Source organism: Pelobates fuscus, chromosome 7, assembly GCF_036172605.1.
Source record: "Pelobates fuscus isolate aPelFus1 chromosome 7, aPelFus1.pri, whole genome shotgun sequence".
NCBI lineage: Eukaryota > Metazoa > Chordata > Amphibia > Anura > Pelobatidae > Pelobates > Pelobates fuscus.
The window spans coordinates 126,870,102-126,897,342 of NC_086323.1; the positions used below are offsets into that span (position 1 = coordinate 126,870,102).

A 27,241-nucleotide genomic window follows, 5' to 3' on the forward strand; every position below is an offset into this window, starting at 1 on the left:
TCGACCACTGGCCCTCATAAACCCCTATGGGACTTAAGCTAACTGTGACACGAGTACACCTCTAAAATTTAATCTGTGCGGGCTGTCTACAGGTCATAACGTTAAAACCAAACACATGTATTAGGAGACTTACCAATGATACTGCTTATCAATGATCCTTTCCCTCTGCACAGAAACATAAATAGTTTATAATAACTGTTAACATCTAGGTTGATAGGCTAGCCTGCCAGATGTTAACATAGCCCTCACTTTTCTATAAAAAATAAAAATGTGCAGCTCGCTCAGTGCCCTGTACAAACCCATTGTTGTTATATGAAAGAGTGCGGTTGTGGCACATTGTTCCTTGTTATCCTTTTGAACGAGTAAAATAAAGAATAAAAAAAAAAAAACAGGGCCATCTCTCATCTGATGACCTTAGCTTCTCCATGCCTGGTGCGTTTGATTACAAAGTGTGAGTATGCATCAATATTGTTGCTTGGGCATTACATTCATTGAACAAGCCTCCTGGTCAAATAAATGCACCCAGCAAGCCATCCAGTCACATTCACCAAAGTACCCACACAGGCCTATTCACGGAGTCATCCAGTTACATTTACTTAGCCATCCAGTTCCACTAAGTAAAATATCAAATCACCTACCTTCAGCCAAATTCACCCATTTATCCACATACATTAGCCTCACGCACAGAGGGCACAAACATATATACACCTGGCACCCAGATGTAACTGATTCTTGGTTTAGCCCTCATTGCAAGTTACAAAGAGGCAAGCAACTTAAGATTTACATGTTTGAACTTATGTGTCTGTCCTGGACATTAGGGTGATGTGCAGTTTATCCTCAATTTATTGTTCATAAATTCTATTTTAATATCACATATTTTGGAATTATTGAAGGTGTTACATTTTCCACAACCATTTTATCGGACACTTAAAGAATTGGTAGCAGACATTTGCTGAAAAAGGGTCCCTAAATTAATGTTAGGTAGTGTAGCACAAATATAAACACAGAGCATATGTCATGCAAAAACCTTTTATGGGTGTATAGTGCACAGTGAAAAACAGAAACGGTACCAGGTTCAAAACCACAAATAATTACTTCCCCTTCTGTGACCAGTTGATTGGCCAGCTGTATTCTAAAGGCTCAGTTTATCGTAGAGTCCTCACAATGTAAATGTAGCACGAACAAACATACAAAAAGAACAATACAAACATAAAAGTAATGTTTCTTCTTGAATCAGCTATGCAGCTTGGAGGCTTCTGCAAGTGACACAGATCTTGCCACTTGCCAGCCTCATTCATATTGTGCATCACTCACAGGCATAGATGCACCTCCTCGTGTCCCATGCAGGCACCCATTCTTCACTCACATCGCTCCTGGGGGGAATCTGTCAGCCCCCCTTGAACACCTGGGAGTTCTTCATCCCACACTCAGTCTCCAGTCATACTATGTTTGCATCATTGGGATCAGTCTCGCTGTCTTCATGCTCTCCTTTCTTTGCTTGAGCATGTGTTTCAGCCAGGTGTGTGTGATGCTAGTGCTTCTTGCATTTTCTGCCGACAGCGGTTGTAGCGTTGCACAATTTGTCGCATATGCTCTTCTTCCTCTCGTTGTAGAATGCGCAAGAAATTGTGCAGCTCTGGCATGCTGAAGGCGTCCCACTGCACAGGAAGAACAAAGTAATGATTAGGAATTGTGTGCAGGAGAAACAAATGCTGGGTTTACATATGGTCCCTGTATTATGGGGCAACATTTCTTAAGAATGACTTACATTCACTTCTCCAGTCTCATTTTCCTTCAGCACAAAGCTCAGGGTCTTGTCACAGGGCCCAGAAAGCAGTCGGAGCTTTAATGGTTCCTCATCGTCTAACAATTTTCGCAAGCTCACTACAAGGAAACCCACAGATCGGTGCATTATTAACAGTCCTCAACACAGAAAACACACAGAAACAAGGTCTACAGTGTATACAAAATACCTAAAATAAGTAGCTTAGAGATATAACAGTCCAAGTGCCAATTGTCACAGCAATATTTAAATTTTGATGTTTTGTTTAAATCATTTAAAATGCACATGGAAATATAACAAGATGTGCAGCTAAAACAAGAAATCAAAGTACTAGACAAAAAATTAAAACACATCCTTCTTGAGCTATCTCAAGAATTGAACAGCATTCACTGTACATTACAGGAAAGCAAATGTTATATGGAGCAAATCATATACATCTGTATTGCAGCCTCTCCAAGATTTGTGGGAGATACACTGTCATTAATTCAATCCCTGTCCCCTTACTGATATAGTGACAGAGCTGGGGAGACAGCAATCCTAGCTCAAGTCTTAAGGTTTATTAGGATGTAGCTGCGAGGGCCTTGGTGGTACTTTCCCCCCCACAATACGTATTTCACTGTTTGTCTATCTATATTTTGTGAATGCAGGTTTTTCTGTTGTATGTGTATAATATTAGTCTGTCTTGTGAGCCATTTTCTGTATATTCTGTTATTTATGGGTGACGCTCATTGTTAGCGCTATAGACTCGATTACATACCTTGTCCGTCCTTCTCGGTCCTCTGAAACAGTGCAAACTTTCGGGGATTATCGAGCACGGTGAACTTTCGTAGCAGTGCCTGGATGACTTCACTTGCTGGTGTGCGTGAGCTCAGGTGTAGATGTTTGGAAGCGTCCTTTGGGAGGTAGAAAGAAGTTCTGCGCTTCACTGGCTGGGACCGCCCTACGCTTTTCCGATCATGCACAGTTGAAGGCTTCTTAGAGGCAGGCACAGAAACTGGGCGGACAAGTTTCAGCTGAACCTTAATGAATCCAGTGTAAGAACCGTCTCTGTTCTGGAAAAGTACAGAGTGGAATTAATGGCATGGAACACGTGTGTATCAAAGGGTTTTATTCACCAAACCTGGAATAGTATGAAATGCACTCTGTAACTGCATATTTTAGGTTAAAATAACCAAAGTGAAAACATTCTTCAACTCGGCTATTTTTTCAACTTAACTACCGGTATTTGGGTCTAAAATGTGTTATCATCTTGTCAGTTCTCTACAATTACCATTTTAGTGAATAAAACCCACACAGAGTGAGTCACAATTGCAAAGAAAAAAAATACAATGCCAGCTTTTTTTAAATACAGGGTTTTATTCATCAATCTACAAGAAGATCTGGAAACTTACAGGAAGAACCAAATTTTAGGGGAATATTATTATTATTATTTTTTTTTAAATCCAACCATGCAGAATTTGGGATTTTTTAATCCAGCTCTATTTTGTTTTCAATGTATCCATTGTTTCTCAAGTCACCATATGATGTTGTTTAGCAAATATATACTACTATGGAACATGTAAAGACTGCTAGCACGGTCGTGAACTCACACATACCACTAGTGAAGTGCAGTGCACAATAGCTGGAGTTTCAAAGGTTTGTTATCGCTGACCAGTAATTCTAATTAAATTTGGAGAACCATTTTATGTCAGTTGGTCTTGCTTACGTGTGTTTATTGTATCAATATCATGGTTAAAACATTGCTTTCAAAATATAATATTAGAAAGAACTTTAAACCTATAACCTATTTGAGGGTTATAGTAGGTGTCATGTGGCTTCTGAATTAAATAGCAATGCATTGATAAACTATCTTATGCATGATTTGGGATCTTGGGAAAAAGCAAACAAAAACCAATTGTACTAAATAAAAGCTTGTTTGCCAGCTCAGTCTAATTTGTATTCTCCCTGATGACAATTCTTTGTGAAGGGGTCTTGGAATTAGAATAGTAAGCAGTTAGGAGTTCTCGGAACTGAACTGGTAACAATTTGCCTGCAAGTAGCTGAAATTGGTTTCCCTGTTAATGATCAAGGTCACATGCTACGTACCATACTCATGAAAAGATTGCTTTTTATCTGGGAGTTGAAGTCCTTGATCTTCGTTTCAATCTCTTTCTGGCTAAGCGCTTCTGGCTGTTTTTCAGGCTTTTCATCCTGTGAAAAGAACATATCTGTGTTTACATTCATTTTTTTGCAATGACAAATCAAAATGCACCAGTAGTGACATACATGATTAGGGGCATTTCACAATACCAGGCACATCATGGAGTAAGGTTTTGAATGCATAGAGCGTTGTCGCCCAACACGCAGTAAGGTATTTGAAAAAATTATTGACTTATTGAACTAATGGGATGATCACAATTCATGTTTTTTCATTTTGTTTTGATTCATAATCCATATACTATACATTTTTAGGGGCCTTTAGAATCTACCTTACACTACCAAGTGAAAATTCATTACCTTTAAATAAAGTTGTTATATATAAATACACACACACATTTCTTTTGATTAACACAAAACATAAAATTAGGGGCGCATTAAAAGTTACGATTAACAACATAGTTCAAAATATGTGTAAGAAGCAGAAGATTTGCACCTAAATAAATGTTTTACATCAGTACCGTTCAGATGTGGCCCCAAGTTATTTTGTACCAGCCTGAAGATCTAAATCGGTTCTGTTAGATCAAAGCGTTAAGTTACTAGGATAATGTTAAACTGTTTAACATAAAGCTATATGTAAACATAAATATTATAATCCATACGGGATGCTTTATACAAAAAAAAAAACAAGTAAGAAAATTAAGACTCTCATCCCTCGGAGGGCAAAACCAGTACATCTGTTGATTCTTTAATGTAACTTTCCTGTGTTAGCCAGCAAACAGTCATGGTAATGTAATGTGTAATGCTCTCCCCCAGTGCCCCCTCTTTCCCATGTGGTGCTCCCACCGCCTTCTCTTGCTCAGCAGTTGCATCAGTTTCTGCTGCCTGGTGAGAGTGGCTTTTGGTAAGCAGCCAGCTTTAGTAAGAAGGAGGGGGAGGCCTGCATCCGTAGGAAACCTCCAATCTTTCTGCAGACATGGCCATTGTTTGGGATGTGTGGTGGGGTCATTCTCACTTTTTAACTGCCTAGTCCTGGGAACTGTGAGCTCCGGAAGTCAGGCAGGAAGGAAACATGGTGCACACCTTCCCTGTCCAAATCTACTCAAAGTAACTCTTTACTTACATGACCCCAATAGTGAAAAACAGAGACTTTATAGTCGGCTTTCTCACCCATCATACGGATAATGGCCAGGGGTATATCAGTACTTGTTCATGTCTGATATTATCTCTTGGTAACTATTAGTATGGGAACTTGGGTAGAACATCGTTTTCGTAGTAACACTTGGGACAATGAAGGTGAAGAATACTGTTGTTTATCCAGTAAACTGGAAACTGTGCACAACTATTTGTATAAATGTATATTTCCAATGTCTATTTTAAGATAAAAATGTGCAGTTTCCATGTTAGAAAATAAACCTATGTTTATTGAAGTTCACAGATGTTATCCACAATGATCTATTTTTTAATTCTTTTGGCAGAAGGTTAGTTTTAACCCTTTTTTTCAGTAGTTTATAAACCAGCATAAATAAACCATCATTTTTGCAGTGCCAAGAACAATGGGAACAATGAGAATTAATGGACACATATACACACTTAGCTCCAATCTCCTTTTGGGGACATGGTAACATTTTATCCATGTGGTCAACTTCTAAGTGTGCAAAAAAAAAATGCTGCTCTTGGCTTAAAAAAAAAAAAAAGACTTTAATATCCAAGGTTGTCAGTTTGTCTGATCTAAAGGCCAAATACTATAGGTCTGTCAGAAAGAGAAGTACTGTTCAATTTGAGGATTGGATCAAACGTAATTTGGGTTAATGATAGGCCTGGGATAAAGGATGGCATAACTTGGAAGAGAATGAATGATGATGTGTGAGAACAGGATTAATGGAGACAACATGACAGAGGTTAATTGTGTTATGTGAAACAAGGGATTGAGGAAGCAGCATTGTAAAAGAGGATGTTCTATAGCAACACCAAAAAGTGGAAGATGGCGGATAAGACCGCACTTTCCTGTTTTATATGTAGATTTAGATTTTAAAGGGTTCTCATTCTGCCCTGTTTTTCAGTGCTCCTTTTTACATTTATAAGTGGGCTAGATTTATAGGCTGAGCAGTCATCACAGAAACCAATAGAATGTTCCAATTGATTCTAGGTTTGCACAACATTTTTACTTAATCTTTTTTTTTCGTGAATCTTTTTGTTTGTGTGGCACATCAAGTTCAGGCCCTCTTCTTCGGTTCTTCTACTGTGGAAGTGGACTTGCGCATTAGCCCATCCAACTTTATACAGAAATATTATATGACGAGAGCAATGGAGGTGAACTGGCCCATCAACCTGCCTTGAGTTTAGGTCCACTAAGCTAAACTACCAGCAACTAACATGACCTGTTGTCTGATTGACAGCCTAGGGGGTGTTGCAAGGTTAATTTCATAAGTGTCAATATCTTTTGAAATCTGCATTTTTTTGTAAAATTAAATATATATATATATAAAAAAAGATACACTTTTCACACGTAAAGCACATGATTTAGTGGTCTGGAGTGTTCCTTTGAATAATGATGTAATAATCTTGATGAAGATGAAGCCTAACAAACCTGCATCATTCACCTTGCTGGCCTACAGATAGATTACAACAGTGGGAAATTCACAGCGAAGTCAATATTTTATACAGAGATTTATTAAAGACTCCATTAAATCATGAATGTGCTTACCCTTTACATAAACCTCCATGCAATGTGTTGCCCTAATCAGGAAACGATCTTGGAATAGCATATTTTAGTCCAAAGTATTTAACATAGAAATATTCTCCACATTTTTTTCAGCGTGGTTATTTTAAACTAAAATGTGCAATTCCTTGTTTGCTATTTTTATTTTGATGACTAATCCTGTGTCAGTAGAACCTAAGCCTCATATACCCTTTATCTCTGCATGTTGATTATGAATATACCCTATTTTATTTAGAGCCCCTGCCTCTATTAGGACATTTGGTCCACAGAACACCATGTCATACTTAGTAATTTCTTCCTCTGTACAGTATCTGTGTAATTTCTGTCTCTGGTGGTGAATCTTTCCTGTAATTAGTCAGAGGTGAATAATCCCCAAACTCCCACTAAATAAACCAGTCAGATAGGTATTTACCCAGTCTATCTGTACTAGGAATAAACACTTAGCTCCCTGTCTCAGTAATACATTCTGGTATTTTAGTTCTGACCACTTACTTCCCCCATAACTGATTCTATCTCTGATTCACTCTGCATCACTTCTTCACTGATTATCTAATTTCTTAAGACAACTCAGAGAGGGGTTTATTCACTAAACCCTTCAACCATATTCCTGTACTAGGATTAGGATATGCTTTCCTCCCTGTCACATTGCACTTTTCCTCTTGATGCTAGCATCCTACACCTTCCTGTCACAGTGCACCCCCCTTTTCCCTGTCACAGTGCACCCCCCTTTTTCCCTGTCACAGTGCACCCCCCTTTTCCCTGTCACAGTGCACCCCTTCTGGTACAGCACAACTTATTTTAAGGTGTCCCACCACTGCCATTTATTACAGTAACCCCTTTCTCCTATTAAACAATTAAAGTGCACTCCCTGGTCAGACTGTGCTTCCCATACATAGTAAAGGCCCCCCTTATGTTATACAGTTATTCCCCTCCCCCAGTGTCCCAGGAACCCACGTCTAACCTGGATCTGGCTCTTGACTGGTGTTCTCCGGGGGAATAGCGAGGTCCTGGCGGTGTAGAAGAGCTCCAACTCCGGGTCGGACTCCTCCTGGCTGCAGTACCCGCTACTAGTAGTGCTGTTCCAGGTCATCTCGAAAGATGGGGTGTCTTTGTCACCTTTCCCCATTGCACCCACTTTGCAGACCCAGAATCTTACTATGTACTTCCTCCAACGGGACTGTATCACAGCTCCCCCTCTGTTACAATGTATCACAGGCCCAGCTCCCCTCTGTCACTCACTGAAGGGCTCAGTAACACTATCACTGCTTCTCTCTGTCACAGTGTATCACAGCTCCCCCCTGTCTCTCACTCTGTGCTCTGTAACACTGTATCAGCCTCTCCCCTTGTCTGTCCCCAGACCAGCCCTTGCAATTGAATGTATACAGACTCTGAGACCTGCTCTGTGATTGGAGCAGGGATTAACTGGGGATAGGGTTGGAGGAGTAACAATGACTTCATTCTCTGCCTAATCTCACACCCACTTCCTGTCACAGGGATTTCATCACAAAGTGCTGCAGAGATCCTGCAGGCTAAAGGGGAAGGGGTGGGGGTGGACTGCACGAAATAAAACAAGGACCAACTCTTCCATTTTATTTAACCATGTGCTTTGGCTGCTCCTTATTCTTTCATCAATTCTTAGCAATCTAGTAGCTTTGTCACTGTCTTATTTCAGGCAGCTATATACACAAACAGTGTACTTAACCATGCTTACAATGAGCAGTGCTATTCTAGAGTAGAAAATTAACCCCTTTTATAAAAAGCAGTATATCATGCGCCAGGTCACTTTGAACACAATGGGGATATTTATCAAAATGTTCTGAAAAGTGACGGTTAAATTATGTCATTATTTTGATCACATTTATTAAAGAAACACTATAGTCACACATGCCACTTCGTCTCAATGAAATGGTCTGGGTGCAATGTCCCTGTCCTGTTTTTTTTTAGAAACTGCAATGTTTACATTCCAGGGTTAAGGCCACCTCGAGTGGCTGTAAGAATAACGGCTACTAGACGCACTTCGGCTGGACTGACAGAGTAAAACCATGTGACACGGAACCCCCACAGCAAAAGCACTGACTCTTCACACCTAAAGAACTTCAGCAAGCTCAAGTGCTTTAGGGATCTACAGTGTTCCTTATTTGTTCCACTGGACTCACACCGTGGTTTTAAATACATCCTTTATATTACCATTTTTTAAGAGTTTGGTAGGTTCTCTATGAAATAGTTTACTATCTTTGCTCTGCACATGAATGTTATTGTGCGCAGTATTATGTATACACTAATGGCGCTATTTCCTGCGCTGGTGAACTGAGAAGAATTGATAGAGGAATTTTAAATTGTAGGCCAAAATAGCAAATGCTGAAGAATTAGTCTAATTGGAGAATTGTTTTCCACCACTGCTATTTTAGATTACAATTAGCAAATTTATTGTTATTACACAAAAAAAAAGTCCCTGCCCCATGTATATTCTCCATAATTCCTATGTTAAAGGGACACTCCAGGCACCCAGACCACTTCTGTTCATTGGAGTGGTCTGGGTGCCAACTCCCACTACCCTTAACCCTGCAAGTGTAATTATTGCAGTTTTTTTTTTTAAACTGCAATAATTACCTTGCAGGGTTAAGTCCTCCCCTAGTGGCTGTCTATTAGACAGCCACTAGAGGGAACTTCCTCCTCTATAGCACAGGTTTTCTGTGCTAGAGCGTTGCTGGACGTCCTCACGCTGTGTGAGGACCTCCAGCGTCGCTCTATTCCCCATAGGGAAGCATTGAAATTCATTTTCAATGCTTTCCTATGGGGTGCGCTAATGCGCATGCGCGGCATTGCCGCGCATGCGCATTAGGTCTCCTCGGCCGGTGGGCGGGATCAGTCTCGCCCACCGGCCGACGTAAGCAGAAGGTGGAGCGGCGGGGGAGGAGCAGGCAGCGACGTGGGACATGTAATGGATGTAGTGTGTGTATTAGACGCAGTGCCTGTGTATAGTGAATGCAGAGTGTTTCAATGTGTGGTGGATGTAGTGTGTGTACTGTGAATACAGGATGTTTGTGTAGTGGATGCTGTGTGTACAGTTAATGCAGAGTGTATGTTACTGTAGTGAATGCAGAGTGTGTGTCAGTATAGTGAATCCAGAGTGTGTGCATAGTTTAGTGAATGCAGAGTGTGTGTTAGTGTGTAATTAATGCAGAGTGTGTGTTAGTGTGTAGTGAATGCAGAGTGTGTCAGTGTAATGAATGTAGTGTGTGTGTTAGTGCAGCGAATGCAGTGTGTGTGTGTAAATGTGTAGTGAATGCAGAGTGTGTGTTAGTGTGTAACGGATGCAGAGTGTGTGTTAGTGTAGTGAATGCAGAATGTGTTAATGTGTAGTGAATGCAGAGAGTGTGTTAGTGATACCGGAGAAACTGACGGAAGCCAAGCACAGAGAGATGGACACAGGTTTCTTCAGGAAGGAAGAGATTCTTTATTGGATCACCGATCGGGACTCAGAGGGACTAGCGTCACCAAAATACAGCAAAGTCTGAGTACTGAATACATAGAGTACATTCTTTATATAGCACTGTAGCTCCTCCCACAATTAACTACACCCACACATACCCTTAACCTATTTAATAAATAGAGTCTAAACTCATCCATCCGGTCTAACCACGTGGCTCATCTGATACAAAGGAGAGGGACGCGTAATTCCAGTTCTTACATTCCTGCACCTGGTCAGTACAGTGATAACAGTATCTTAGCTACGTGTAATTAACCAACTGATACTACAAACACATATACATACATATGCCTTGTGGCAATCTTAGCCTGCTAAACTTGTATTTTACTGGAATTACATCACATTCCCCCCTTTGATGCCTCTGATATTTCACAATTACTTGAGGCATCACTTAACCTTGGTTTGCATATACCTCAGGTTACCATGAACCAGACCAGACTTATCTTATGATGTGAATCTTCAACATTCATCTTCTTGCATTGGTTCTCCCTGATCTAGAGCCTTATACTTATATATCGCCATTATCTGTGCAGCAGCCTTCCTCTCTGCTATACTTCCTATCAGGCTTTGCACAGACCTAACTACTAAGGGTATAAGACACGGTAGGAGTAGACACAACAGTAAAATCAGTAGGACTCCACCTACCACTGCCTTAAGCCCTCCAAACCACTCATACCAGCTACCAAACCAACTACTTGGATTGTACCCTTTCCATACCTGAGTAGGCACATGCGCTAGTTTAACCATATGGCTAGTAAGCTCAGCTATTGCTTGCCCTTCGTCATCTATTTGAAGACAGCAATTACTTAGGTTAAACTTCCCACATACACCTCCCTCTACTGCCAAAAGGTAATCCAAGGCTAATCTATTTTGGTACACTGCTGTCCTCATCCTGGTATTATGCTTCGCTAGAAGATTGAGTGCTTGTGATGTCTCATTTGTGATAATCTCAACCACCGCCTGTAATCTTATAATACGGTTGAGCATATAAATTGGGGTTCTATAACCAAAGGTACCATCTTCTGCCCACGTGGCTGGCCCATAATAATCTATGATACGCTGGGGAGGCCATTCATTATCTTCCCAGGTGCCTATCTCTAAGGGTCCCCTTTTCTTCCTATGATTCACATCATACACTTTAACACCTAAAGTCTCACCTGTTTCAATCGGTAACAAGAAGAAGGATGGTTTGAGCATACCCAACACACATGCCCCTTCCCAGTCCTGTGGCAACTCCGAATAGGCTTTCTTACCACAGATCCAGTACAAATTTGCTGGGGCTCTCCAGGTAGATGTGATGGATAAATCAAACCACACATCCTTTAAACTGGCATATCTAGCAAACGGGTTAGATGGTTCTGAGACATTTGAAGCCGACCACCAAGTTGTATTCTTTGTATCATCATCATAAGCTTTTTGCCCTAGACAAGTTAATTCTCCTACAGAAGTATTATACATTATTCCTTTCCTTGCTATGCAAACATAACCTATGATGGAGGTCTTTAATCTCCACTCAGATTTACCTCTAACACTCAAATGATAATCGGCTTGTGTAGATATTAGTTGGTCAACTGCCTCAGAACCGGACATTACCTCCTTTGCTTCCCAAGGCCATTGGTCTCCCATGTTAGTACCTCCACACACATAGCAGTTGGTAACATTAAGACTACCGGCAATACTTTCAGCTAAATCGATGAACAGGTTTTTAGCATTATGGGGGATCTTATTATCTATACTCATCTCTTCGTAAAAGGAATGGTATACTTGATGAGTCTGGGAGGATACCGTATCAGTCTCTATTCCTATAAACAATAATGTCCCAGGATCTAAACCCGTCCCGTATATTTGAAACCCAAATAAATTTCCATACTTATCTAAGAACTTGTCGGGGTTATTAATGAGTATATGGACTGGGTTGCATTCCATAGACTTACAATAAGGGCTAGTCGGCAACTTAGTCACTATCATGTCTTTGTCTACTGTCTGTCCCCAAGTTGCCCACCCCACACAAGACCAATATGGGCAAAAGTTATAATCTCTATTTGGGCATCTAGGACTTACATATTTATTTTTGCTACTGGGACAAATATATTTATCGTTAGACCCATACGTCCTCTCCCATCTAAGATCCCCACATACATTCCACGGCTTTCTACCACTCGATATCGCTTTACACGCATCAAATAGCAGAACACCCGAAGAATGTACGGATTCTAACACCGTTTTATTAATTAGGGTCCCCTGAGGATCTCCATTCCTGAGAGTCAACCAAATTGTACGAGGTTGATACTCTGGACTGAAGCACTTAGGTTCTCCTACTCCTAAATGGCACACACTATAGTCTATATTTAGGTATCTACATCTTGATACCTCTCCTTTACATTCGTATTGTGAATGCCAAATTAGGGTTTGGGAAATATGGTTACCTGTTCTCGTAGTCTTAATGCATACCTCACAGCTAGGAGTGTCGGTACCTCTACCTTCCTGAATATAAAAACACATATAAATAAACACAATCAAAAGCACATCTTTCGCCGTCATCCTCAGTCTTCGTCCGTGCGATGGAACCTCAGCTTCCAGGATGTGAGGGCTGCAGGGAATGGAGTTCTGCTCGTCTTCACAGGTGTCCCTTCGAGACTTTCCTGGCTTATACACTATGTGTTGGTAAGCGGACAGGCTTTATTATGGCCTTCTCACTCACACCTGTAACAATAAAATTTGTAATCCACAATAATTCCTCGTTACTCCGACTGAGTAGTGCGTTTTAACCGGATCTTGCAGGGATTCTCTGGATCTGCTGTAACTTGCCAAGAATCGACTGCTGCTGGTTTAACCCTGGAGTGATGTATCCACGGAGTCACTTCTGCTACTTTTATTGCTGAAGGTCCATTAAACTTTAAAGATGTTGTTCCATCTGGTAGGAACGTAATCTGCGCTTGTAATTTGGATAGCATATCACGTCCCAGCAATTGGACTGGACATTCAGGCATATAAAGGAATTGGTGTTTTACTACGTGGCCTCCCAATGTACAGAGTCGACTTTTAAGAACCGGTCTTTCAGCACTTCTTCCAGTTTAAAAGGTCGGTAGTGGTGAAAGGGACATATACGAAGACAGGGTCAGCGTGTGCCATTTGACCTGCGGCATCGATATAAGCTGACCCGGGATTTAAGCGAAGAGGCATCTGATAGTGCTTTAATTGTTGGGCACCAGTCAACTGTCGGGTTTGGATGGGGCTACGTAGGGAAGCGTCAGTCATGGGTTCCGGTCGGGGAGATATAGGGTATGGGGATGTGGGAGGTTGGTTTTGGGAAAAGGTCGTAAATAAAACACTTCGAGCCGAGCTAGATGAAGCTTGACCGGAAGTCTGAAGTGGCGCCAAATCAGGATATTCGTTTCTAATGGGGGTGGATTCTGGTTCCGGAAGGGGAGATTTAGTACGAGGGGGGGTGGATCCTGTACTGGAGGAGGAAGCGGAAGTGGATGAGGGTAATGAGGGGAGGGGTGCAGGACTTCCTGCGTTTGCGTCACTTCTTCTTAACGGAAAGTAAGGGGGCGGCAAAGGGATCTCGGACTCAGGGGGCGTGTCCAAAATGGGCCTAACACCAGCCCTAGTGGACGAACAAGTCCTAGCTACCATGAGGCGACACTGTTCCTCGTGGCATGTCCGGAGCCATTTTGGCGAGTCATTTACGGCCTGTCTCCAACAATCAATATAAGGAAACTGGCCGTAAAGTTCAGGCCTACCTGATACAGCCACGTGTAAGCGCTGTACCAGAGTTGGATCCAAACTGCCACGTGGCGGCCATGCCGCAACCAAAGTAGGCCACTCCCTAGTGTACAAAGTGACCAAACGTACAGGGGACATCTTAACCCCAAAATCACAAACTTTGAATCCCTTTTTAAAATTCTTAACCATACATCCTAAGGGATCCGGAATCATTGACTGCGACGCACCCATATTTAACAGTGGAACGTCGTCGACAACGATTACTATACACGCGTACTATTCAACAGTCACACCCGTTTCCTCTGGCAACAGCACCACGTGGTACGGTTACCAAGTGAAACGTACACAATAACAATAAACACTCAGGGAATTCCCGTACACACACAGCTGCTACACCAGTCACTATATAATCAATATTATGCCCTTTGGCGTAACTACACAGTCACCCACGCTATAATTCTCTATATACGAATTACCCGTCTATAACACACCCCAGTAACATCGTCTTTTACAAATAGCGGTTACAGTACGGTTAGCATAGGTCAAAGCACAAGTTAAGGTCACAATACAATTATTAGTGGTTATGGTGTTAAACATGCAATGGACGACAATGATTAGTACTTATTATACAGTGTCAGTAAATATACAGGGTTATGGTACCGTGCACTATAATACAGCAACACACTATTAACACTCTCGCTAGACGGCTGAGCTCGCGCTATCTAACAAGATATACACTTTACTAAAACAATCGTTAACACATTTACAATTCCCAACTAAACTATTGGCCAGTACCTTGAATGGACTACCTAAAACTATATACACCCGTTTTGGTTAGCCACACTGCCCAATCACCACATATATAGCGAGCTAGAGAACCGAATTTACACAGGCGCCTCTTAGTCGCACTATCAAAAGTCTAGTGGGTTCCAAATTTACACGCCTTCCCACTTAGCCCAGATAGGATGAGAACTAGCGAACCGAATTTACACAGGCGCCGCTTAGTCTCCCGGTCCCTCCGACCTAGCGAACGTAATATACACCCTAGAACGCTAGTCTAGACAAGACACCGGTGTCCGGCTAGGGCTATTTACACCAGGACCCCGCCTGACTAACCAAATCAAACGGTCTGACTAAAGAGCGTTCGATCGAGCGGTGCGCCTTCGCTCCTTCCCTCCGACAGAGGGGGCAGATACAGATTCAAAAACCCCTTTGGGCCTACCGCACAATCGGTATACCCCTAGCGGGTCCTGCCGTCTAAAACAGCAGTTATCTTACCTCCTCGTTCCTGAACCTGAGTTCACACTCATCGACGGGGACACCCCAGCACTTCTCACGTAGAGGCCGATGATCTCCTGGACAACAGACCAGTGGCGCCGAGACGAAGGGAGGTCCACGCAGAAGTTCAGGGGTGCAGCCGTAGAGAACGTGGGCAAAGATAGACCGTCTCACGCCTCTGCCTCTCAGCTACCGTTGAACGATGAGCTTCCCGGCCAATGCACCAAATGATACCGGAGAAACTGACGGAAGCCAAGCACAGAGAGATGGACACAGGTTTCTTCAGGAAGGAAGAGATTCTTTATTGGATCACCGATCGGGACTCAGAGGGACTAGCGTCACCAAAATACAGCAAAGTCTGAGTACTGAATACATAGAGTACATTCTTTATATAGCACTGTAGCTCCTCCCACAATTAACTACACCCACACATACCCTTAACCTATTTAATAAATAGAGTCTAAACTCATCCATCCGGTCTAACCACGTGGCTCATCTGATACAAAGGAGAGGGACGCGTAATTCCAGTTCTTACATTCCTGCACCTGGTCAGTACAGTGATAACAGTATCTTAGCTACGTGTAATTAACCAACTGATACTACAAACACATATACATACATATGCCTTGTGGCAATCTTAGCCTGCTAAACTTGTATTTTACTGGAATTACATCACATTAGTATGTAGCGGATGCAGAGTGTGTGTTAGTGTAATGTGTAGTGGATGCAGAGTGTGTGTTAGTGTAGTGAATGCAGAGTGTGTTAATGTGTAGCGAATGCAGAGTGTGTGTCAGTGTAGTGGATGCAGTGAGTGTGTTAGTGTGCAGTGTATGCAGAGTGTATGTTGTATTAGTGTATGCAGTGTGTGTATTGTATTAGTGTATGCAGTGTGTGTTGTTAGTGTATGCAGTGTGTTTGTTGTATCAGTGTATGCAGAGTGTGTGTTGTGTAAATGTATGCAGTGTGTGTGTTAGTGTATGCAGTGTGTGTGTTAGTGTATGCAGTGTGTGTGTTAATGCATGCAGTGTGTGTGTTAGTGTATGCAGTCTGTGTTCTGTTAGTGTATGCAGTGTGTGTGTTGGTGTATGCAGTATGTGTTGTGTTAGTGTATGCAGTGTGTGTGTTAGTGTACACAGTGTGTGTGGTAGTGTATGCAGTGTGTGTGTGTTAGTATATGCAGTGTGTGTTAGTGTATGCAGTGTGTGTGTTGTGTTAGTGTATGCAGTGTGTTGTGTTAGTGTATGCAGTGTGTGTTTGTGTATGCAGTGTGTGTTGTGTTGGTGTATGCAGTGTGTGTGTTAGTGTATGCAGTGTGTGTTAGTGTATGCAGTGTGTGTTTTAGTGTATGCAGTGTGTGTGTTAGTGAATGCAGTGTGTGTGTGTTGTGTCAGTGTGTGTGTGTGTTGTGTCAGTGTATGCAGTGTGTGTGTTAGTGTATGCAGTGTGTGTGTGTTCGTGTATGCACTGTGTGTGTGTTAGTGTATGCAGTGTGTGTGTGTTGTGTCAGTGTATGCAGTGTGTGTGTGTTAGTGTATGCAGTGTGTGTGTGTCAGTGTATGCAGTGTGTGTGTGTGTGTGTGTGTAAATGTGCAATCTGGGGGGGAGTGTGTGCATAGTTTAGTGAATGCAGAGTGTGTGTTAGTGTGTAATTAATGCAGAGTGTGTGTTAGTGTGTAGTGAATGCAGAGTGTGTCAGTGTAATGAATGTAGTGTGTGTGTTAGTGCAGTGAATGCAGTGTGTGTGTGTAAATGTGTAGTGAATGCAGAGTGTGTGTTAGTGTGTAGCGGATGCAGAGTGTGTGTTAGTGTAGTGAATGCAGAATGTGTTAATGTGTAGTGAATGCAGAGAGTGTGTTAGTGTGTAGCAGATGCAGAGTGTGTGTTAGTGTAATGTGTAGTGGATGCAGAGTGTGTGTTAGTGTAGTGAATGCAGAGTGTGTTAATGTGTAGCGAAGGCAGAGTGTGTGTCAGTGTAGTGGATGCAGTGAGTGTGTTAGTGTGCAGTGTATGCAGAGTGTATGTTGTATTAGTGTATGCAGTGTGTGTATTGTATTAGTGTATGCAGTGTGTGTTGTTAGTGTATGCAGTGTGTGTATTGTATCAGTGTATGCAGAGTGTGTGTTGTGTAAATGTATGCAGTGTGTGTGTGTTAGTGTATGCAGTGTGTGTGTTGTGTTAGTGTTTGCAGTGTGTGTGTTGTGTTAGTGTATGCAGTGTGTGTGTGTGTGTTAGTGTATGAAGAGTGTGTGTGTGTTAGTGTATGCAGTCTGTGTTCTGTTAGTGTATGCAGTGTGTGTGTTGGTGTATGCAGTATGTGTTGTGTTAGTGTATGCAGTGTGTGTGTAAGTGTACACAGTGTGTGTGGTAGTGTATGCAGTGTGTGTGTTAGTATATGCAGTGTGTGTTAGTGTATGCAGTGTGTGTGTTGTGTTAGTGTATGCAGTGTGTTGTGTTAGTGTATGCAGTGTGTGTGTTTGTGTATGCAGTGTGTGTTAGTGTATGCAGTGTGTGTTAGTGTATGCAGTGTGTGTTTTAGTGTATGCAGTGTGTGTGTGTTAGTGTATGCAGTGTGTGTGTTCGTGTATGCAGTGTGTAACGGAATGCAGTATAATAGTACACAATATCCGTTGGTATCTTCAGGAAATCAACAGTCAGAGTAGAAAGCAAGGCAATATCCCCAATCCTCCCAATAACCGGACGAAACACAGTTTGGGAGTCAACTAACTCGGTTTATTCACAAGCAGCGTATTTATGCAGTTCCCCATGCAAGGGGTTTCCATACAGATATTCCAGGGGATTTCTCCCAACATGCATTGTGACTTTCCCAACAGGCATCGCTGCACGAGAAGGATACTCCCACCAAAATGGACGATTAAGTGGATTATCCCCTCGTGCAGCAAAACCGACAATTGACATTAAAATACATAATTCCCGTAATATTCGGCACTTTAGAATAACCGAACGTTCGGTAGATAGCTGGGGTCGGGGCGCACACTTTGTGAGAATACCGCTCCGATCCCAGCTGATTTGACCGAACGCCGCACATAATACATTTAAACATCAAGGTGAGTTTAAAAGTACCGAATAAGTACGGGACACATAATGTACCGAACGCGGTACTCCCGAACGCTCTGGAAGTCCAGCGGTGTTCGGATCACTGAGTAGCCGTTTTCAGTTCCAGGCTCTCGACGACCGAACACCGCTGCAGAGACAAAGGATCCAAGATGGCCGACCGCCGCATGGTCGGTAGTGGATCGACGGCCACCTAGGAGAGCCCTTAATTACCGATTGCAACAATGTTGCAATCGGTTAATTGGTGCCACACGACCTGGGAATGTGTGGTCCACCTGGGGAGTCCACATTCGTACGGCAAACGGCCAGGATAGCCGTGTTTCGTCGTACGAATGCTTTGTATGCTGGCGGCATACGGCTGTCAGCATGCGAACGGTCACAGTACAATACACATACAGTCAACGGAATACGTTATACATTCAGCCTACGGACAACCTGCAATGAATATAGTTCAGAAGTGGCTAGGTTTGCCACAATGCTCCCCCAGAACCAAGCCGGCATACACAGTCTGATCCCAACGGATCGGCTTGGGGATGTCCGGGAGAGTACTCACAGATCACTTCTCGAGTTCAGTCTGTCTGGATAACCCGTCAGCGTTACCGTTTTGTTTTCCTGGCCGGTAATGGATAGTAAAGTCAAAGGGCTGCAGCGCCAAACTCCAGCGCAGCAGCCGGGCATTGTCTCCAGACACACGGTTTAGCCACACTAACGGGTTGTGATCTGTGAGTAAGGAAAAAGGTTGTCCGTACAAATAGGGCTGTAACTTTTTAAGGGCCCACACCACGGCCAGGCATTCTTTCTCGATGGCGGCGTAGCTCACTTCCCGGGGTAGTAGCTTGCGGCTTAGATAGGCTACGGGGTGTTCTCCGCCATCGGCTCCCACTTGGCTCAGTACTGCCCCCAATCCAAACATGGAAGCGTCTGTGTGGACAAGAAATCTTTTAGTTGGATCAGGAGCAGTTAACACAGGAGCATTGGTGAGAGCTGTTTTGAGTTGTTGGAATGCCTGCTCACACTCTGGGGCCCAGACAACCAGTCGGGGAAGGTTCTTTTTGGTCAGGTCCGTTAGGGGTTTGGCCAGGGTGCTATAGTCGGGGACAAACTTCCTGTAATAGCCGGCCGTCCCTAGGAACGCCAGCACCTGGGTCTTAGTCCTGGGGGTAGGCCACTTTGCTACGGCCTCAATCTTGGCTGGCTCAGGCCTCTGCTGCCCACATCCTACACGGTGGCCCAGATACTGTACCTCGGCCATACCTATGTGGCACTTGCTAGGTTTTAGTGTTAACCCAGCCTCCCCAATGCGATCTAGGATCGCCCCTATGTGGTGTAGGTGGTCTTCCCAGGTCTGGCTAAAGATGGCTATATCATCTAGATAGGCACAGGCATACTCCTGAAAACCGTCCAGTAGCCGATCTACCATCCGCTGAAAGGTAGCCGGAGCGTTTTTCATCCCGAAAGGCATGACCTTGAATTGGTACAGGCCAAACGGGGTGACAAACGCCGACTTGGGGATGGCGTCATCGGCTAGAGGAATCTGCCAGTACCCCTTACACAAATCAATGGTAGTGAGGTACTGGCCCCGTGCCATCTTATCTAACAGCTCGTCTATCCGGGGCATCGGGTAGGCATCAGACACCGTTTTGTCATTTAGCCTCCGGTAGTCGACACAGAATCGGGTGGTGCCATCCTTTTTAGGTACCAGGACTACCGGCGATGCCCAGGGGCTATCGGAGGGTTCGATAACCCCTAGCTGCAGCATTTCGTCTAGTTCGGCTTTCATATGGGTACGGACTGATTCCGGAACCCTATATGGAGCCTGGCGCATAGGTAGCTGTCCCGGGGTCTCTACTCGGTGGGTGGCTAGCGGAGTGTACCCAGGTAAATTGGAGAAGGTAGTCCCTTTGGCTACAATCAGCGCCTGTACCTGGGCACGCTCCTGGGGGCTTAGCCGCTCCCCCAGCTGGACTCCCCGGGAAGGCTCTATCTGTTCCTCGGGTTCTAGTAGGTCAGGTAAGGGTAGGTTCTCCTGATCCTCTAAGGAGGAGGCACAGATTGCCGTCACATCCTCGATCCTCTCATGGTAGGGTTTGAGCATGTTCACGTGGAGCATGCGTCTCTTCCCTACCCCTGAGCAGGGGCCGATCACATAGGTAGTGTCGCATCGCTGCTCCACTACCTGGTATGGGCCTTGCCAGATGGCCTGCAGCTTATCGGTGCGGACGGGCTTTAAGATCAAGACCTTCTGTCCCACCTGAAAGCTGCGGTCCCTGGCTCCTCTATCGTACCAGCGTCGCTGGCGTTGCTGGGCCGCCTGGAGGTTGGTGTGTACCGCCTGAGTTAGCGCCTCCAGACGGTCCCTGAACTCCAGGACGTATGATATGATAGGGGTTTCGTTAGTGGGACTCTCCCCCTCCCAGTGTTCCCTAATCAAATTCAAGGGTCCCCGCACCCTCCTCCCAAATAGTAGCTCAAACGGGGAGAATCCTGTTGACTCCTGGGGAACCTCTCTATAAGCAAAGAGTAGGTGAGGCAGAAACCTCTCCCAGTCTTTGTGGGTCTCCCCGAACGTCCGAAGCATCTGCTTCAGCGTCCCGTTGAACCGCTCACATAGCCCATTGGACTGGGGGTGGTAGGCGGAATTAACTATTGGCTTAATGCCACACACCTTCCACAGATGTTGGGTAACTTCGGCCGTAAATTGGGTACCTCGGTCTGAGATGATCTCTTGGGGAAACCCTACTCGGGAAAATACCTTCATTAAGGCTTCTGCTACGGTCTCAGCGTGGATATTAGAGAGAGCTACAGCTTCGGGGTACCTGGTGGCGTAGTCCACTATAGTTAGGATATATCTTTTGCCAGAGGGACTGGGTTTTGGCAAGGGCCCTACGATATCCACCGCTACTCGGCTGAAGGGTTCTGCAATGATGGGTAGGGGACATAGCCTGGCCTTGTGGCGATCCCCTCGTTTACCTACACGCTGGCAGACGTCGCAGGAGGTGCAATACTGGCGCACATCCTGAGAGATCCCGGGCCAGAAGAAGGCATGGGTCAAACGGTATCGGGTACGGGTCATTCCTAGGTGTCCTGACAAGGGAATGTCATGCGCAATTCTCAGCAGCTCCTGTCTATATTTCTGGGGTACCACTAGCTGTTTATTAGTTAAGGTGACAGACCCCCCCACATCTTTTGCCGTGACACGGTATAGCAACTCTTTCTCCCAGATGAACCGCTCCCCCTCTAGCCCTGCTTGGTCTGTTTGTGCCCTGTCCCTATATACTTGGAGGGTGGGATCGGTCTGGACTTCGGTCGCAAAAGTCGTCGGGGTATCCCAGGACATGGGGGTCAGTTGGGGAACAGGGTCTCTTACCTGAGCCTCAGAGTGTATCGGTGTAGCCGTGGTGCGAGCCTGTTGTCGGGTGGTTACGGGGTGTGCCTCCTGGTACGGAGCCTGGGGAATAAAAGCGGAAGTCATTTGGCCCAAGTCATTCCCCAGCACAACATCTGCAGGTAAATTCTGCATCAGCCCCACTTCCACAGTTCCCTCTCCCACACCCCAATCCAAATGAACCTTGGCAGTAGGTAGCCGGTATACTGCTCCCCCTGCCACCCGTACTGCCACTGAGCCGCCAGTGTGGGTTGCGCCTGGTACCAAATGTGGTGCAACCAAAGTTAGAGTGGCTCCTGAATCCCGGAGCCCTTGTACCTCCTTCCCCTCCAGGGTTACTAGCTGCCGGTGATGTTGTCGGTTGTCGGTGGCCCTGACCGACATTACCTCATGCAGCACCCCTAGAGGCTCCTCAATTTGAGCACTCAGCAATTCTTGGGTGGCGGGGGCTACCTGGTAATGGTGCGCAGCAGCCCTGGGTGCCAAATTTTGTCGCACTTGATTCCAAGCTTGCCGGCTCCTGTTTTGGGTGCACTCTCGAGAAATGTGCCCCCACTGTTTGCATGTGTGACACTGAATGTTAGCCCGGCCGTTGTATCGGGAGGGGGGTGGTGGAGTATTCAGTGCTGGCCGGTGCAGGGGTACGGTGGGGCTGGTAGGGGTAAAATTATTGGGTGTCCCTGTAATCCGAGGGAGAGTCTTATTTTGGGCACCGTGATGCCTCCTGGCATCAAAATGCTGATCCGCCAATTTAGCGGCTTCGGGTAGGGTGAGTGGTTTACGGTCCCTCACCCATTCTTGTGCTTCCGGGGACAAACCATTAAAAAACTGTTCCAGCAGCATTAACTGCCTCAACTCCTCCATGTTTGTAGCGTTGCTGGCCTGTATCCAGCCTAGTGATGCTTGGTCCAGCTTGTGCGCCCATTCTGCATGTGAATCTTTCTCAGGCTTGCGCAAGCCCCGGAATTTCCTCCGGTACGCCTCTGGGGTAATAGCATATCTCTCTAAGATCGCCCTCTTTACCTTAGGGTAATCTTTGCTGTCCTCTCGGGGTACAGCACGGTAGGCTTCAGCTGCCCTACCCGATAATTTGCCTGCCAGCAGCGGCACCCATGTGGCGGGTTCCAAATCGTGCAAATCGCACAGCCGCTCAAAATCCTGCAAATACCCATCAATTTCGTCCTTTTCTTCACAAAACGCTTTAAATGCGTGATGTGGGACTTTGGGTTTTACCTGTCCGTAGGTGGAGGCAGTAACAGACTCTGCCCTAGGCGGTGTTGCTGGTGTGCTGGTTGCCATCAGATAATCCTGTACATCCGATATCATCACGGTCATTATTTCCAGCGGTAATGGTTGTGGTAGGAACGCCAACCTGGTTCGTAGCTCTTTTTGGAATGGGGTCTCTTCCATGGCTGGTGGGGGTGTAGCGCTGCGGGCTTGGTCTCCCTCCATCAGTTCTGCGATCAGCACAGCCTTAGATTTGTTGCTGGCTATCTTACCCCTGGCTTCCAATAGTTCTTTTAAAGTCTGTCGTTTCAGTATGGTATAATCAATCTCCATACGAATTGCCCTTGCTTTCCTTGTTCGGTAGTTCCAGTTTACACGAACGCTGCTTTTCGGCTGTAAGGTTCGGATCCCGTCGCTTGCCACCAATTGTAACGGAATGCAGTATAATAGTACACGATATCCGTTGGTATCTTCAGGAAATCCACAGTCAGAGTAGAAAGCAAGGCAATATCCCCAATCCTCCCAATAACCGGACGAAACACAGTTTGGGAGTCAACTAACTCGGTTTATTCACAAGCAGCGTATTTATGCAGTTCCCCATGCAAGGGGTTTCCATACAGATATTCCAGGGGATTTCTCCCAACATGCATTGTGACTTTCCCAACAGGCATCGCTGCACGAGAAGGATACTCCCACCAAAATGGACGATTAAGTGGATTATCCCCTCGTGCAGCAAAACCGACAATTGACATTAAAATACATAATTCCCGTAATATTCGGCACTTTAGAATAACCGAACGTTCGGTAGATAGCTGGGGTCGGGGCGCACACTTTGTGAGAATACCGCTCCGATCCCAGCTGATTTGACCGAACGCCGCACATAATACATTTAAACATCAAGGTGAGTTTAAAAGTACCGAATAAGTACGGGACACATAATGTACCGAACGCGGTACTCCCGAACGCTCTGGAAGTCCAGCGGTGTTCGGATCACTGAGTAGCCGTTTTCAGTTCCAGGCTCTCGACGACCGAACACCGCTGCAGAGACAAAGGATCCAAGATGGCCGACCGCCGCATGGTCGGTAGTGGATCGACGGCCACCTAGGAGAGCCCTTAATTACCGATTGCAACAATGTTGCAATCGGTTAATTGGTGCCACACGACCTGGGAATGTGTGGTCCACCTGGGGAGTCCACATTCGTACGGCGAACGGCCAGGATAGCCGTGTTTCGTCGTACGAATGCTTTGTATGCTGGCGGCATACGGCTGTCAGCATGCGAACGGTCACAGTACAATACACATACAGTCAACGGAATACGTTATACATTCAGCCTACGGACAACCTGCAATGAATATAGTTCAGAAGTGGCTAGGTTTGCCACACAGTGTGTGTGTGTTAGTGTATGCAGTGTGTGTGTGTTGTGTCAGTGTATGCAGTGTGTGTGTTAGTGTATGCAGTGTGTGTGTGTCAGTGTATGCAGTGTGTGTGTGTGTGTGTAAATGTGCAATCTGGGGGGGGGGAGGAAGGGGCATTTTCCCATTCATTTTAAATTAAATTAATTAAATGTTTCTCCCCCCTCCCTGCTTCTTACCTTTGCCCAAAGAGGGGGGAGATTCCATGATCCCTGGTGGTCCGGTGGCATGGTGGGGCCCCCTGTTACCGCAGAGGGGGCCCAGGCAGCACACAGCTTCTCCTCTCTTCTCTCTTCTAATAACTCTCGCGAGACCTGCGGAGCGTTGCCATGGTAACCGGGTCTCGCGGGAGTTATTAGAAGAGAGAAGAGAGGAGAAGCTGTGTGCTGCCTGGGTCCCCTCTGCGGTAACAGGGAGTCGGGGGCCCGCGGCTGCACATATAGAAAGCGATATTCGCTATCTATGTGTGCAGAGAAAGAAAGAGGGGCTCGGGACTGCCAGAGCAGACCGGGCCCCCGACAACCATCATGGTTGTCACCCCCTGATGGCGGCCCTGCTTAACCCTGTAATGTTAGTTATTGCAGTTTCTGGGAAAATGCAATAATTATATTGTAGGGTAAACTCCTACTCTACTGACTGTATTTCAGACAGCCGCTAGAGGCATTTCCTGGTGTTTCAAAGAGTTTCACTCCGTGAAATGACAATGGATGTCCTCACAGATTGCATGAGGTGAGGATGTCCAGCATCTTGAAAAACCCATAGGAAAACATTAATTCAATGCTTTCCTATGGGTTAGCCATAATGCAGGAGAGCCGCTCACTGCACATACGCATTAGGTACCGCCCACATCACTGACATAACAGGAGGAGGATCCCAAACCAGCACAGAGGGACCTCAATGCTGAAATTAGGCAAGTGAAAGAAAGGGTTTTTAACCAATTCCTGAAAGGGGGTGGACAGAGCAGAGACAGAGGAGGGACACTATAGTTTTAGGAATATGGCTCTGCATATATAGTGCTCCTTTAAGGTAAGACGGTGCCTGGGACCTCTTTGAACCATAACATTTCCATTGCAATGAAGTTGTTATAGTACCAAAAGTAGGCAATCTAAGTACATTAATGACTTTGCTTCATTACACAGTTTTTGGTGACAAGATTACCCTACTCACAGATTATAATGAAATTACAGCAGCTGTAAGCATTCCCCCTGACTCAGATTTCATAGGACATTTTTTTCCACTTTCTATTTAGCAGTGTCAGATCTATCCAACTTGTGTATGCGTAGAGAGAGAAGCAAACCGCAGCTGTACAGTTGGCAGCTCAGCAGAAAGCAAAACACAACCCACTCCACAAAAAAAGTGAGCCAGGCTGTCTATACTCTGATAGCAGCTGTAGTATGTAGACTATCAGCACACTGAGCAGTTTTGCTCATCTTATTTAATGCCTGGAACTGCATCTGGGAGACAAGATACTTATACCCTAAATCTCGCTAGATTGTAGATTGGAGCCACCCCTCAAACTGACCTTTCAGCAGATAGCCTTGCATGCTACTTTACCGACACGATTGAACAGTTAAGGAAAGAATTCTCTCCTCTTTGCTCCTCCCTCTTGCAACCACATATGGACCGTACCTTCCCTACCCTACAGGCCTTCTCCCCAGCTACAGAACAGTAGGTGGCTTTGCTTCTCCTCTCCTCCCACAACCTGTCTGCTTGATCCAGCACCTTCCCACCTTATCAGATCTCTCTCCCCTTGTCTTGTACCATCCTTAACACACATCCTAAACTGCTCTCTTTCATCTGGTGTTGTCTCTGCTCCCCTTAAGCATGCTACTGTCGTACCCATCCTAAAAAAAGCCATCCCTAGACCCATCTTTCCCTTCCAAATATCGCCCCATAGCACTGCTTCATTTCTCCTCAAAACTTCTAGAAAGACTTGTCTTTTCTCGAATGACTCACTTCCTAAATTACAACTTCCTCCTCGATCCTCTTCAATCTGACTTTCGCCCCCTCCCCTCTACTGAGACTTACAAATGACCTAATCACAGCTAAATCCAAAGGCCACTACTCCAAACTAATTCTTCTTGACCTCTCTGCTGCCGTTGACACTGTTGACCATATTCTCCTTCTCCAAACCCTTCAATTCCTCAGTCTCTGTGACACTGTCCTCTTGTGGTTCTCCTCCTATTTCTCCCAACGTTTATTCAGTGTCTCCTTTTGCAAAGACACCTCCTCCTCTCGCCCTGTCTCGGTTGGAGTCCCCTAAGGATCTGTTCTTGGTCCCCTTCTGTTCTCTCTTTCTACTGCCTCTCTTGACAAACTCATTAACGCCTTTTGATTTTGCTACCATCTGTATGCCGACGACACCCATAAATATCTCTCCTCCCCTGATCTCTCCACGCTGTCCTGCAATGTGTCCCTGCTTGCCTTTCTTCAATCTCTGATTGGATGTCCTCCACCCAATTTCTCTAAAACTGTGCTTCTTATTTTTCCCCCTCATAATGCTGATCCTCCTCCTTCGCTTTCCCTGCAAGTTGATGATACTTGCATCAGTCTATCCTTGCAAGCTCGGTGTCTTTGATCCTGGCCTCACCTTTGCGCCACATATCCAGTATGTTGCTAAAACCTGTCGATTCCACCTTAAAAATATCACCCGCATCCGCCCCTCTCTCTTAGGCAAGATGCTGCCAAGGAGCTTGTTCATGCTCTGGTAATCTCTCGCATGGACTACTGTAATTCTCTTCTAGTTGGTCTCCCCAAAAGCCGAGCTACCCCCCTACAATATGTGATGAATGCTGCTGCTAGGCTGATCTAGGCTGATCTTTCTCACCCGTCGCTCCTCCCATACCTCGCCACTCTGTCGATCCTTACACTGGCTTCCTGTATCCTATAGGTGTCAATTCAAAATTCTAACCTTACCTATAAAGCTCTAACCAACTCTAGCCCCTCTTACATTTCTTCCCTTATTTATAGATATGCCCCTTCTTGGTCTCTCCGTTTTGCCGGTGA

At 45.0% G+C, this 27,241-nt stretch overlaps 1 protein-coding gene across 2 annotated transcripts in view; it reads right to left on the minus strand.

Annotated features, from left to right (window-relative positions):
* Window positions 1–896: 896 nt before the first annotated feature.
* RASSF1 (Ras association domain family member 1) overlaps window positions 897–27,241 on the minus strand; it is a 97,583-nt gene continuing 71,238 nt past the window's right edge. The window contains exons 1-5 of one of the 2 annotated variants that reach the window (XM_063426585.1): window positions 7,603–8,020; window positions 3,869–3,973; window positions 2,541–2,835; window positions 1,769–1,884; window positions 897–1,658 (exon numbers count right to left, since the gene is read on the minus strand). In XM_063426585.1, the coding sequence (XP_063282655.1) occupies window positions 1,512–1,658; window positions 1,769–1,884; window positions 2,541–2,835; window positions 3,869–3,973; window positions 7,603–7,767 (828 nt within the window). In that variant the 5' untranslated portion in view covers window positions 7,768–8,020 and the 3' untranslated portion in view covers window positions 897–1,511. Of the gene's footprint in view, window positions 1,659–1,768; window positions 1,885–2,540; window positions 2,836–3,868; window positions 3,974–7,602; window positions 8,021–27,241 lie in introns of those variants that run through there. The other variant, XM_063426584.1, reaches the window with a different exon arrangement.